Raw genomic sequence first — 13,026 nt, 5'->3', positions numbered from 1 at the left:
TGCTACTCATAGCATGAAGTTAACTAAAGTTTTAACTTTTCTTCTACAGAATCACAAAGTTAAACTTACTTAAAGCTATATAATACCCACAAATGTAGATTACTTAAAACTACCTCTGCTACAGTATCTCTGCTGAGTTTTCTGTGTCTTAACTTCTGAAGTGAGGTTGTTTCAGTGCAGACAGTGTAGAAGGTGTCCTTTCCTTCATTCATCAGCATTGCTGTGAGGATATGGATTTTTTTAACCTTACTGCTGGCGTGATGGATTCTATTACTGGTACAATGGTATATTTTGTTGTCACTATGCCACTGCTTGGACATCATGAAACAGTCTTTTATAAGTTGCAAAGAAGTTGTTATGAACAATACTTAGCTGGGTACACATTTATATTAGATATGGAGAGGACTCCATACTAGGTCCTGACACATTGCTACTTGTTGCTAAACCAGCCCAGCTCTTGATCATATGCCTTCTCATATCACCGCACTCTGTCTCATGTCCTTGCTAAGGACCTCGGGAGGAGACCGAGATGGATCATCCACTCAGCACTTTTGGCTGAAGATGGCTGCAAATGCTTCAGCCTTGTCTTTTGCATTCATGCGCTGTGTTTCTCCATCATTGAGGATGGAGATATTTGTGGAGTCTCCTCCTTCTGGTAATTGTTTAATTCAACCCCGCTCATGACTGGATGTGTCAATGCTGCCGAGCTTAGATCTGATCTGTTGTATGTGGGATCACATAGCTTTGTCGCTTACTGCTTCCGCGGCTTGGCATGCAAGTAGTCCTGTTTTGCAGCTTCATCAGGTCAATCATGGCACCCCATCCCCACCATTTCCCACCTATGCTCCTCTCCTCCATCCTCATTGCATCCCTACCTCAACTGGGAAAACGTCTTCTCCCCCAGGCACCACAGTCCTGGACCTACATCCCCCTTGCACCCTAATCTTGGGTTTAATGTCCCCATTCTCCCAACATAACCACCCCCAGTCTGAGGCTTATCATCCCTCCCAATCTGTGGCTTAATGCCCCTCCAGTCTTGGGCCTACCCTTCACCACTGAACCTCTGTGTCCACCACCAGCTGCTGAACGCTACATGCGTGTGTATGGATGCGCACACAGAAAAGGGGCTAGGTGTGAAAGGCAAGCATTTGAAGTGATTAGGGCCAAGTTGGATGTTCTACAGGTAAATATGACGTTGGTAGAAATTTGCACTTGGAGATAATTGCGGATTTGGATTTTTAGCTGTTGAATTTTAAAAGGAGGTGAGAGTTTGCAACTTAGAAGAGGTCATAAATAACTAAGGCAAAGTTTTTCAATTTTATTTCACCTTAAAGTGGGTATCCTGGGAAAGCTAAATTTTAAAAAAGGATAAGAACAATGGGAAAGAATGAAAGAGGGCTTGGGAGCTGTGTTGAGGTGTGGCCATGATGAGACAGAATAATGAAGATGTGCAGTGAGCAGCATTCAGATAACCCAGAGAAGTGTCCGGTTGTCCCGGAAAGCAAGATTTTGTTTTAAAGTCTTGAATTTCCATATTTGAGAAAGACAGAGAGAGATCCTGGTGAAACTTTTCCCCTACAGCAGCAAGGATTTGTTTCTTGTGGTAATACTGGAATTTTAGAGATTAAGGGCGGGATTCTCCCGCAACTGTCCGGCTGGCTCGACGCCGGCGCCAAGAGCAGCGTGAACCACTCCGACATCGGGCCAACCAGAAGGTGCGGCGGGGTTGGCGTTGCGCCAACCGGCGCCGAAGGGCCGGCGTCAGTTGGCGCCTGCGCAGAACCGCTGGCGTGGTTCTGCGCATGCGCAGACCGGCCGGCATGTTTCCTGCACATGCGCAGACCGGCCGGCGTGTTTCCTGCACATGCGCAGGGGGCTTCTTCTCCGCGCCGGCCACGGCGGATCTCTACAGAGGCCAGCGCGGAAGGAAAGAGTGCCCCCACTGCATAGGCCTGCCCGCAGATTGGTGGGCCCCGATTGCGGGCCAGGCCACCGTGGAGACCCCCCCAGGGCCAGAACCCGCCACGACCCCCCAACGACTCAACTAGCCGGCCTACAAGCCAGGTCCTGCCGTGATGGACCATGTCCATTTCACGCCGGCGGGACTGCTCCAGGAAACGATGGCTGCTCGGCCCATCATGGCCTGGAGAATTGCTGGAGGGGCCGCTGCCAATGGACCCCGACCGGCGCGGCGTAAACCCCGCCCCCGCCCGAAAACCGGCACCGGAGAATACGGCAGCCGGCGTCGGAGCGGCAGGGCGGGATTCGCGCTGCCCCCCCCCCCCCAGGGATTCTCCGACCCGGCGGGGTGTCGGAGAATCCCGCCCCTCATATCTATTAAGACTGTTGCCGAAACAGGGGCGGCCCGGGGGTGCAGTGGTTCACACTGCTGCCTCATGGCGCTGAGCACCTGCGTTCGATCCTGGCCCCGGGTCACTGTCCGCGAGAAGTTTGCACATTCTCCCAGTGTGTGCGTGCGTCTCACCCCACAACCCAAAGATGTGCAGGATGGGTGAATTTGTCACGTTAAATTGTCACTTAATTGGAAAAAAAAGATTTGGGTACTCTAACTTTATTTTTAAAAAGACTGTTGACTGAACAAATGTTTATCTGTGTGCCTAACCAAGTAATATTTTGTAAGACTATTTTTTATTATATAAGTGTAATCTTGTGTCTTTAAGTTTTCTTTTATTTTGTTAATAAATGTTTTCATTTTAAGATTTAAAATCTCATGGTAAAATAGAAACGCAAATACGTGATTGCTTGTCAGGTTTTCCTCTTTTGAGATTTTGGAGTGTAAAACTTACCACCTGTCAGATCATGACAATATAAAGTTCCAAGATCGTGGTTACTGGTCACACCAGAAATTATGAATTTGAATTAATAATCCTACATGATGGAATGCTGAAAAGGATATTTTTATGTTTCTTAACTTTCTGTAAAGCTTTTCCTACTGATAATATAGTTTAAATGTGCAAATGTGAAAATCTGAAATTTTGATTAAAGAAGTGTGAAATTAAGAATAAAATAATTAATAGTTTGTATTTTCTTCCCACTAAATTTCAGAGAGATGCAAATGTAGATAGACTGAAGTTGAATCACTCCTCTACAGAGGAAATACACAGCGAAACAAAAGCCGAGCAAGGTATGTATATGATTGGTTTAATTTTTGAAGTTTAATATCCAGATAATTGGTAGTTACACCAATAAGGTGATTTAATTCTCAAATTCTATTTCAGATTGTGGAAACTCTGTAAACTTGTGTATTCGGTGCAGAAACTTCTTAAATTATCTTAGTTGAGATTTGTTATATTAAGAAGGAAAAGTACAGCTCTCAACATCAGGTAGCAACTGGGGTTAATCCAGCAGAACTGTCCATAACTTGGAGCCTTTTTCAGAATTAATGGAGGGTCACACCCATTTTCATTTGGTTTTCTTCATCATAGATGTTGTTCTGATGTTGTCTGACCTGCTATGCAATGCACTGTTTGTTACATTATTGATTGTTTCCTTCTGGAATAGGGTTGAACTGATTTGATTATGTGCAGTGTTTAGGGCAGGGGGGGTGGGTGATGGAATGGGAATCTTGGTCAATTGCAGCTTTTGATCAGCCCTTCCACTTGAGAGCGAGCGAGTGGCAAACTGATTTATATTCCATGGTTAATAAAATTCTGCCTGATATGAGTTAATGATTACCTTTAGTTTCTGTCCTTTACTTAAAATGTTGTTTGTGGGATGTGGGTGCTGTTGGTTAGGCCAGCATTTGTTTCCCATCCTTAATTGCCCTTGGTAAGCTGGTGGTGAGCTGATGACTTGAACCACTGCACCCACAGTGCTGTTAGGAACAGAGTTTTAGGAATTTGACCCAGCGACTATGAAGGAATGGAGATTTGGTTCTAAATCAGGATGGTGTGAGGCCTGGAGGGTAATTCCCAGATGGTGATAGCCCCCTCTAATGCCATTCTTCTAGGCTGTCGAAGTTTTGAGTTTGGAAGGTGCTGTCGAAGGAGGCATGGTGAGTTGCTGCAGTGTATCGTGTGGATGCAACACAGTGCAAGAAGTGAATGTTGCGGGCAGTGAACAGGGTTCAAAACAAATGGGCCGCTTGTCCTGGATGATGTTGAGCTTCTTGAATGTTTGTGGAGCTACACCAATCCAGGAAAGTATTACATCACACTCCTGACTTGTGCCTTGTAGATGGCGGACTGGCTTTGGGGAGTTTGGGGGTGCATTATGTGCTTCAAAATTCCCAGCCTCTGACTTGCTCTTATAGGCCCTGTATTTATTTGGCTGGTCGATTTCAGTTTCTGGTCAATAGTAACCCCCAGGATGTTGATAGTGAGGGGTTCAGCAATGGAGATGCCATTGAATGTCATGGGGAGATGGTTAGATTCTCGCTTCATAGAAGCCATTGAATCCCTACAGTGCAGAAGGAGGCCATTCAGCTCATTGAGTCTACACCGACCCTCTGAAAGAGCACCCTACGTAGGCCCATTCCCCCACCTAACATGTACATCTTTTTAACATTAAGGGGCAATTTTATCATGGCCAGTTCACCTAATCTGCACATCTTTGGACAAAGGGAGGAAACTGGAGAACCCAGAGGAAACCCACTCGGACACGAGGAGAGCATGCAAACTCCACACAGTCACCCATAGCTGAAATTGAACTTGGTTCCCTGGCGCTGTGAGGAAGCTGTACTAACCACTGTGCCACCCTGTTGGAGATGGTCATTGCTTGACATTTGTGTAGCATAAATGTTACTTGCTACATATCAGCCCAAAGCTGAATATTGTCTAGATCCTCTTGCATATGGCCACGAATGCTTCCGAATCTGAGGTGTTGTGAATGCTGCTGAACATCCCCATGATTCTGACCTCATGATGGAGGAAGGGAGGTTAATGATGAAGGAGCTGAAGATGTTTGGGCCTCGGACACTACCCTGAAGAACTCTTGCAGTAATATCCTGCGACTGAGATGATTGACCTCCAACATCCACAACCATCTCCTTTATGCGAGACATGATTCCAGTGGAGAATTTCCCCCCTCATTCCCAATGACTTCAGTTTTGCCAGAGCTCTTGATGCCATACTTGGTCAAATACTGCCTTTATGCCAAGGGCAATTATTCTCATGTCACCTCACCTCTGGAGTGCATCTCCACAATAATAAGATCAGGAACTGGGTGGCCCTGGTGGAAGCATAACTGAGCATCAGTGAACAGGCTATTGCTGAGTAAGTGCTGCTTGATAACGTTGTTGATGACTCCTTCGATCACTTTGTTGATGATTGGGAATTGTTCAGAAAACAAAGGTAGTAAGGGATTTTTATTTGTATTGGTAAACATTAGAAATAAGGTATAGTTTTAGTGGGTTTAATTGAATGTTTCTGTGCCTGGAAGGATGAAACCTATAGTTCGATTCATGTTGGATAAAGTTGTTTTTATGTGTGGGGGTTGGTTATGTTCGAACTGTGTTTCTATTGTGCTTAGAGAGGGTTACAACGTGAAGAATAAATGAAAAATATGTGGGTGTTGTTAGCAACTGGGGCCTTGTAAGGTAGAGAAGCTTTTAAGGTTTAGTTTAGCTAATTTGATAGCAGTTGGAGATAGCTAATGAGAGTGAAGGCAGCTTTCCTCTCTGCTAGAAGCAGTTGGTTTTAGAAAGTTAGAGAGGGAACATCTCTCTCAGCATTGCTAGAAGAAAAGCTACAGTATGGAGTAATGTTTAAGAAAATTAAGGCTGGAAATCTAAAGTCCAGCAGGTAAAGAAACTAGAGAAATGAAGAGAAGTGTCCAAGAAGCCTGGAGTTAAGTGAACAGAGACCAAGATATAATTCAGAAGGATTCAAGGAAGAGTAAAGGGAGGCTAAGTGCCGACGCCGGTGTAAAAACAGGAGTGTTTTACTCCGGCGTCGGCGCCCGTTCCGAGACCCGATTCTCTGGGCCACAGTGGGGTAGCACGGCGCTGGAGCGGCCCATGCCACTCCAGCTGCCGATCCCTGCGTGAAACCGGTGCCGCGGGGACCATGCATGCACAGTTGGCCCGGCGCCAACTAGCGCATGCGCAGTGGCCTTCTTTCGCGCGCCGGCCCCAACGCCAAATGGCGCAGGGCTACAGGAACCGGCGCGGAGGAAAGGAGGCCCTCCGATAGAGAGGTCGACCCGCCGATCGGTGGGCCCCGATCGCGGGCCAGGCCACTACGGTGGCCCCACCCGGGGTCGCCGCCCCCCCCCCCCCTCCCCAATCCATAGTCCGCCCTTCAAGGCCGAGGTCCCGCCGGCTCAGAGGATGTTAGAACGACGCCGGCGGGACTCGGCTTTTTGTTGACGGCCGCTCGGCCCATTCGGGCCGGAGAATCGGCGTGCCGGAGAGTCACCGCATACCCCGACCGGCACCGCGCTGGCCACGCTGGCCCCAGTGGCGCCGATTTTCTCCTCTGCGGAGAATCGCGCCTGGGCATCGGGGCGGTGTGGCGCGATTCATTCGACCCGCCGGCGATTCTCCGACCCGGCGGGGGGGGGTCGGAGAATTCCGCCCAATGTTCTTGGTTAAAGAGACAATTGTTGTAACCAGACTTGAAGTGGGACAGCAACCTTCAAAAGTCAATCAAAAGTCTGGCCATTTTAATACAGTTTGGGAATTGAGAGTTAAAGCAATTGTGATTATTTTGCACAGTGGACAAGACAAATAAATCTTAATGGGGTGGTGTAAAATCCTGGGCTGCATTTGCTGTTAAAAGTAGAGCAGAAGCTTTGTTTAAAAGTATTGCTTGAAAGTCTGGTCTGGATTGTGGAATGCAAACGCTAAGGAAAAGCATAATTATGAGAGAAGATTTTAAAGTATGTTTTTGTGAGTGGAGTTTTGACACTCTCACGTGACAATCATCTGAGGCATTCTGAAGAGCCCTTCACTTGGGGTTCAGAGCGGAGATTGTATTTACCAATAGTCGTCGTGTATACTTAAAAGGGACTTTGTGTTAATGAGATCATTGTAGATTAAGACGTACTTTGTAATCTGTGTTAACCCTAAAACCTGTGCGTAATTGTTAAGGGGGAGCAAAGGGATATTGTATCAAAATCCAGTCTTTTCATGTTTAATACATGTTTTTTTCTTGCTAAAATTAAATAGTGGTCCTGTGACGCTGTTCCTCCATGTTTTATATAAAAAGTAGAAGTTATGGTCTTTTGAGCCAGGGTTCAATTTGGCATCTTCCCTTCCAGTCCTAATGCCAAATGAGTTTGTAATTGAGTAGAGTCAGTAATTGCCTTGGTTGGATTTGTCCTGCATTTTGTGCACAAGACATACCTGGGCAATTATCCTCATTGCCGGGTCGATGTCAGAGTTCCCTCTGTACTGGAACAGTTTGGCTAAGAGTGCAGCTAAATCTGGAGCAGAAGTCTTCAGCACTATTGCTGGAATATTTAGGGCCCCTGCCCCTGCCCTATCACCGTAACCCTACCTAAATTTGGACACTAAGGGGCAAAGCATGGCCAATCCACCTAATCTGCACATCTTTGGTCTGTGCGATGAAACTGGAGCACACGGAGGAAATGAGCAAACTCCATACACACGTTCACCCGAGGTCAGAATCGAACCCGGGGTCCCTGGCACTGTGAGGCAGCAGTGCTAGCCACTGTGCCGCCCCTTATTGACATGGGCCTGCAATTTCTGCACCAACCTCTCCCCACTCCCCTGTTGCCTAACTGTCTGTCTCTCACACCTGCCAGCTGTTAATTAACAATATTGCTCCATTCCTGTGTCATCCATTTTACATTTGGAAAATAGGACTTTGTCACGGTCAGCAAATTTTGCCTAATTTCTCTCTTTCTCTGTCAGAAACTTTCATTTTCTCGACTGCTTGATTTATCCCATAATTCTTCATTGAAATTTGTAATTTATGTTTTACCCTCAAATCAGCTCACTTTTATTACACCCTGAGAACACAGTGGTCAGTCTGATCATTTCACTATTATTGCAAAAATTGTTTATACCTGATGTTGTTTTATTTTCTAAATGGATGAGTTACTGAATTGATGAGCTCGATCTCATTTGCACAGAAGCACCAGCTGTAATATTAACACCTCTTGGGACTCACCAAAACTAAATCAGAAGAGGTACTTTAACCTGCATTCGAAAGACAGCAGATGGAGCTGTGTACTCGAGTGTGCTTAATATTCAGAGCAAATTGCAACAAAAAATTGGAATGTTTCAAATAAATGGAAGAAGAGAAATGCAATTATGGAATTCTTTCCTTTTTCAGGACATCTTCTGTGATAATAAAGGGGGAAAAGTAGAGTGTGTCAAGTTGAGATACAGAGGGACCACCTGGTTCAGAAATGGCATAGACATTGGTTCAACAATCCCCTATTTAATGAGACTATTTAGAATGAAATAAGCAACAAATGAGGAACTTGGGAACTAGAGTAGGTCAATGGCAGAGAGAAATTAAGGACAATGTAAAGCAAATTTCTATCAATACATCTTGTGCTGCTGAGAAAGATACATTTCGCCCCCACTTGGATAGAAAATGCTCGGTCACACCATTGAAGCCCGTGTACAAATCCCTGGGAAACATGACTGAGATACCATGGGCCCTGATGACATAACCAAGATTGGAAAGGGCGTTGCCCTTTCGACACTTCGCACCTGATGACGCAGTGTTCGTTCGTAACTGGCTCTCTGGGATTGTTGTCCATCAAATGGACCCAGTCTCTTCCCAAGTTGGTGTCTGGGGGCATCTACTGAAACGACACCTGGATCACATTCGCTCATGGAGGTGCCTCGTGAGGTGCCTCAAAAGAAACCTGACCTAGATCCTCTGGCTCCATTGGGGCTGGTTTAGTAAAGTGGGCTAAATAGCTGGCTTTTAAAGTAGACCAAGGCAGGCCAGCAGCACGGGTTCAATTCCCGTACCAGCCTCCCCGAACAGGCGCCGGAATGTGGCAACGAGGGGCTTTCACAGTAACTTCATTTGAAGCCAACTTGTGAACCCAATGTGGAGTCTTCCGACTCCGAAATGGAGACGCGGGTCTCTGAGGTCTTGGACATGGACTCCATAGTTCAGCCACACCCTGACGATCATCCGCCACGGCCCTCATGCAGCAGACGGCGTTCGCCAGCAAGGTATATGCAGAGCCGAAGAGACTCTAATGCCCTCTGCCTATTCCTCCGCCTCATCGCTGATCGAGGGGGTCTTTGGACTTTGGGGGTAGAGGGATGTAATATCCCATACTGGATCTACAGGGTGGGAATGTTTGTCTTCCCTGTGCTCCTTGTGGAGTATGAACTCCCCTGTTAGGGGCGAGGAATCTCTATTAACCACCGTATATGAGGTCGACCAGGAACGCACCAACCAGAGAGGAACCCGTTTGTGTAACTAAAGCTTTGTTCTTACTTTACTTGGTTGCCCTCATTAAAGGTATTGTCAGGCTGACAGTTCCATTTTTTGTTTAAACTAAAGTCTTCAGGTCTGGCTCCTGAGTCTGGCCGAGGGCAGAGGGCAGTAGAGCGGAAATGCTGATTGGCTGTTGTGGGGGTAATTTGCATACGTCTGTTGTGGTCAGCCTAACTTGAAGGTGTACCTGTGCAAGAGACCCTAGCTGTTAAAGTGAAGACAAGCATTCAGCAGAGGGCAGTAGAGCGGAGCTGCTGATTGGCTGTTGTGGGGGAAATTTGCATACGTCCATTCTGGTCACCCTAACTTGAAGGTGGTTTGTGGAGGTGCTGTTGCCAAGTGACAGTTAAACCCAAACACTTCTTCAGTGTTTCCCTCCTTATCCCCTCCTCTAACCAAAAAAAACAACCGCTGTAAAGATCAAGAGTAATGCTGGAGGGCAGGTAGAAGTAGAAAGAAGTTGAATCATGACATCACAGCCTGCAGGTAAGGGATTGGCTGGTGACTGGTAAGTAGTTTTTCTTTTACTTTCCCTCAGGTTGCTGAGTGAGTGCTTGCTGAGAAGCGGAGTGAATAACAGATAAGCTCTTTCTTTCTTTCTTTTTTTATCTAGAGCGGATGGCAGGGAAGATAGTGCAATGTTCCTCCTGCAGAATGTTTGAGGTGCGGGACGCCGTCAGTGTCCCTGCTGATTTCATTTGTGGGAAGTGCACCCATCTCCAGCTCCTCAGAAACCGCGTTAGGGAACTGGAGCTGGAGCTGGATGAACTTCGGATCATTCGGGAGGCAGAGATGGTCATAGATAGAAGTTTCAGGGATGTAGTTACTCCGAAGAATAAAGATAGATGGGTGACGGTGAGAGGGGTTGGGAGGAAGCAGTCAGTACAGGGATCCCCTGTGGTCGTTCCCCTTAGTAACAAGTATACCGCTTTGGATACTGTTGGGGGGGGGGCTTACCAGGGGTAAGTCATGGGGTACAGGTCTCTGGCACAGAGTCTGTCCTTGTTGCTCAGAAGGGAAGGGGGGATAGGAGTAGAGCATTAGTCATTGGAGACTCCATAGTTAGGGGGATAGATAGGAGATTCTGTGGGAACGAGACAGACTCGCGGTTGGTGTGTTGCCTCCCAGGTGCCAGGGTGCGTGATGTCTCGGATAGTGTTTTCGGGATCCTTAAGGGGGAGGGGGAGCAGCCCCAAGTCGTGGTCCACATAGGTACCAACGAAATAGGTAGGAAAAGGGATAGGGATGTAAGGCAGGAATTCAGGGAGCTAGGGTGGAAACTTAGATCTAGGACAAACAGAGTTATTATCTCTGGGTTGTTACCCGTGCCACGTGATAGCGAGACAAGGAATAGGGAGAGAGAGGAGTTGAACACGTGGCTACAGTGATGGTGCAGGAGGGAGGGTTTCAGATTTCTGGATAATTGGGGCTCATTCTGGGGTCGGTGGGACCTCTACAAATGGGATGGTCTACACCTTGACCAGAAGGGTACCAATATCCTGGGGGGAAATTTGCTAATGCTCTTCAGGAGGATTTCAACTAGTTCAGCAGGGGCTTGGGAACCTGAATTGTACCTCCAGTATACAGGAGGTTGAGAGTAGTGAGGTCATGAGTAAGGTTTCAAAGTTGCAGGAGTGTACCGGCAGGCAGGAAGATGGTTTAAAGTGTGTCTTCTTCAATGCCAGGAGCATCCGGAATAAGGTGGGTGAACTTGCGGCATGGGTTAGTACCTGGGACTTTGATGTTGTGGCCATTTCGGAGACATGGATAGAGCAGGGACAGGAATGGTTGTTGCAAGTGCCGGGATTTAGATATTTCAGTAAGCTCAGGGAAGGTGGTAAAAGAGGGGGAGGGGTGGCATTGTTAGTCAAGGACAGTATTACGGTGGCAGAAAGGACGTTTGATGAGGACTTGAGGTAGTATGGGTTGAGGTTAGAAACAGGAAAAGAGGGGTCACCCTGTTAGGGGTTTTCTGTAGGCCTCCGAAAAGTTCCAGAGATGTAGAGGGAAGGATTGCAAAAATGATTCTGGATAGGAGCGAAAGCAACAGGGTAGTTGTTATGGGGGACTTTAACTTTCCAAATATTGACTGGAAACGCTATTGTTCGAGTACTTTAGATGGGTCCGTTTTTGTCCAATGTGTGCAGGAGGGTTTCCTGACACAGTATGTAGATAGGCCAACGAGAGGCGAGGCCATATTGGATTTGGTACTGGGTAATGAACCAGGACAGGTGTTAGGTTTGGTGGTAGGTGAGCACTTTGGTGATAGTGACCACAATTCGATTATGTTTACTTTAGTGATGGGAAGGGATAGGTATGTACCGCAAGGCAAGAGTTATATCTGGGGGAAAGGCAATTATGATGCGATGAGGCAAGACTTAGGATGCATCGGATGGAGAGGAAAACTGCAGGGGATGGGCACAATGGAAATGAGGAGCTTGTTCAAGGACCAGCTACTGCGTGTCCTTGATAAGTATGTACCTGTCAGGCAGGGAGGAAGTGGTCGAGCAAGGGAACCGTGGTTTACTAAAGCAGCCAAAACACTTATCAAGAGGAAGAAGGAGGCTTACGTAAAGATGAGACATTAAGGTTCAGTTAGGGCGCTCAAGAGTTACAAGTGAGCTAGGAAAGACCTAAAGAGAGAGGTAAGAAGAGCCAGGAGGGACATGAGAAGTCTTTGGCAGGTAGGATCAAGGCTAACCCTAAAGCTTTCTATAGATATGTCAGGAATAAACAAATGACTAGGGTAAGAGTAGGGCCAGTCAAGTACAGTAGTGGGAAGTTGTGCGTGGAGTCCGAGGAGATAGGAGAGGTGCTAAATGAATATTTTTCGTCAGTATTCACACAGGAAAAAGACAATGTTGTCGAGGAGAATACGGAGCTTCAGGCTACTAGACTAGAAGGGCTTGAGGTTCATAAGGAGGAGGTGTTAGCAATTCTGGAAAGTGTGAAAATAGATAAGTCCCCTGGGCTGGATGGGATTTATCCTAGGATTCTCTGGGAAGCTAGGGAGGAGATTGCTGAGCCTTTGACTTTGATCTTTAAGTCATCTTTGTCTACAGGAATAGTGCCAGAAGACTGCAGGATAGCAAATGTCCCCTTGTTCAAGAAGGGGAGTAGAGGCAACCCTGGTAACTATAGGCCAGTGAGCCTTACTTCTGTTGTGGGTAAAATCTTGGAAAGGTTTATCAGAGATATGATGTATAATCATCTGGAAAAGAATAATTTGATTAGAGATAGTCAGCACGGTTTAGTGAAGGGTAGGTCGTGCCTCACAAACGTTATTGAGTTCTTTGAGAAGGTGACCATACAGGTGGATGAGGGTAAAGCAGTTGATGTGATGTATATGGATTTCAGTAAAGCGTTTGATAAGGTTCCCCACGGTAGGCTACTGCAGAAAATACGGAGGCATGGGATTCAGGGTGATTTAGCAGTTTGGATCAGATATTGGCTAGCTGGAGGAAGACAAAGGGTGGTGGTTGATGGGAAATGTTCAGACTGGAGTCCAGTTACTAGTGGTGTACCACAAGGATCTGTTTTGGTGCCACTGCTGTTTGTCATTTTTATAAATGACCTGGAGGAGGGCGTAGAAGGATTCGTGAGTAAATTTGCAGATGACACTGAAGTTGGT

General features: G+C 46.7%; 1 protein-coding gene across 5 annotated transcripts in view; it reads left to right on the top strand.

Moving 5' to 3' along the window:
* arhgef28a (Rho guanine nucleotide exchange factor (GEF) 28a) overlaps positions 1-13,026 on the top strand; it is a 680,059-nt gene that overhangs the window by 189,491 nt on the left and 477,542 nt on the right. For all 5 annotated transcript variants that reach the window (XM_072516088.1, XM_072516093.1, XM_072516090.1 and 2 more), the window contains exon 7: positions 3,067-3,145. In XM_072516088.1, the coding sequence (XP_072372189.1) occupies positions 3,067-3,145 (79 nt within the window). The remainder of the gene's footprint in view (positions 1-3,066; positions 3,146-13,026) is intronic.

The sequence above is a fragment of the Scyliorhinus torazame genome, chromosome 9, assembly GCF_047496885.1.
Source record: "Scyliorhinus torazame isolate Kashiwa2021f chromosome 9, sScyTor2.1, whole genome shotgun sequence".
NCBI classification, from domain to species: Eukaryota; Metazoa; Chordata; class Chondrichthyes; order Carcharhiniformes; family Scyliorhinidae; genus Scyliorhinus; species Scyliorhinus torazame.
This window is presented reverse-complemented; position numbering and strand designations above follow the sequence as displayed.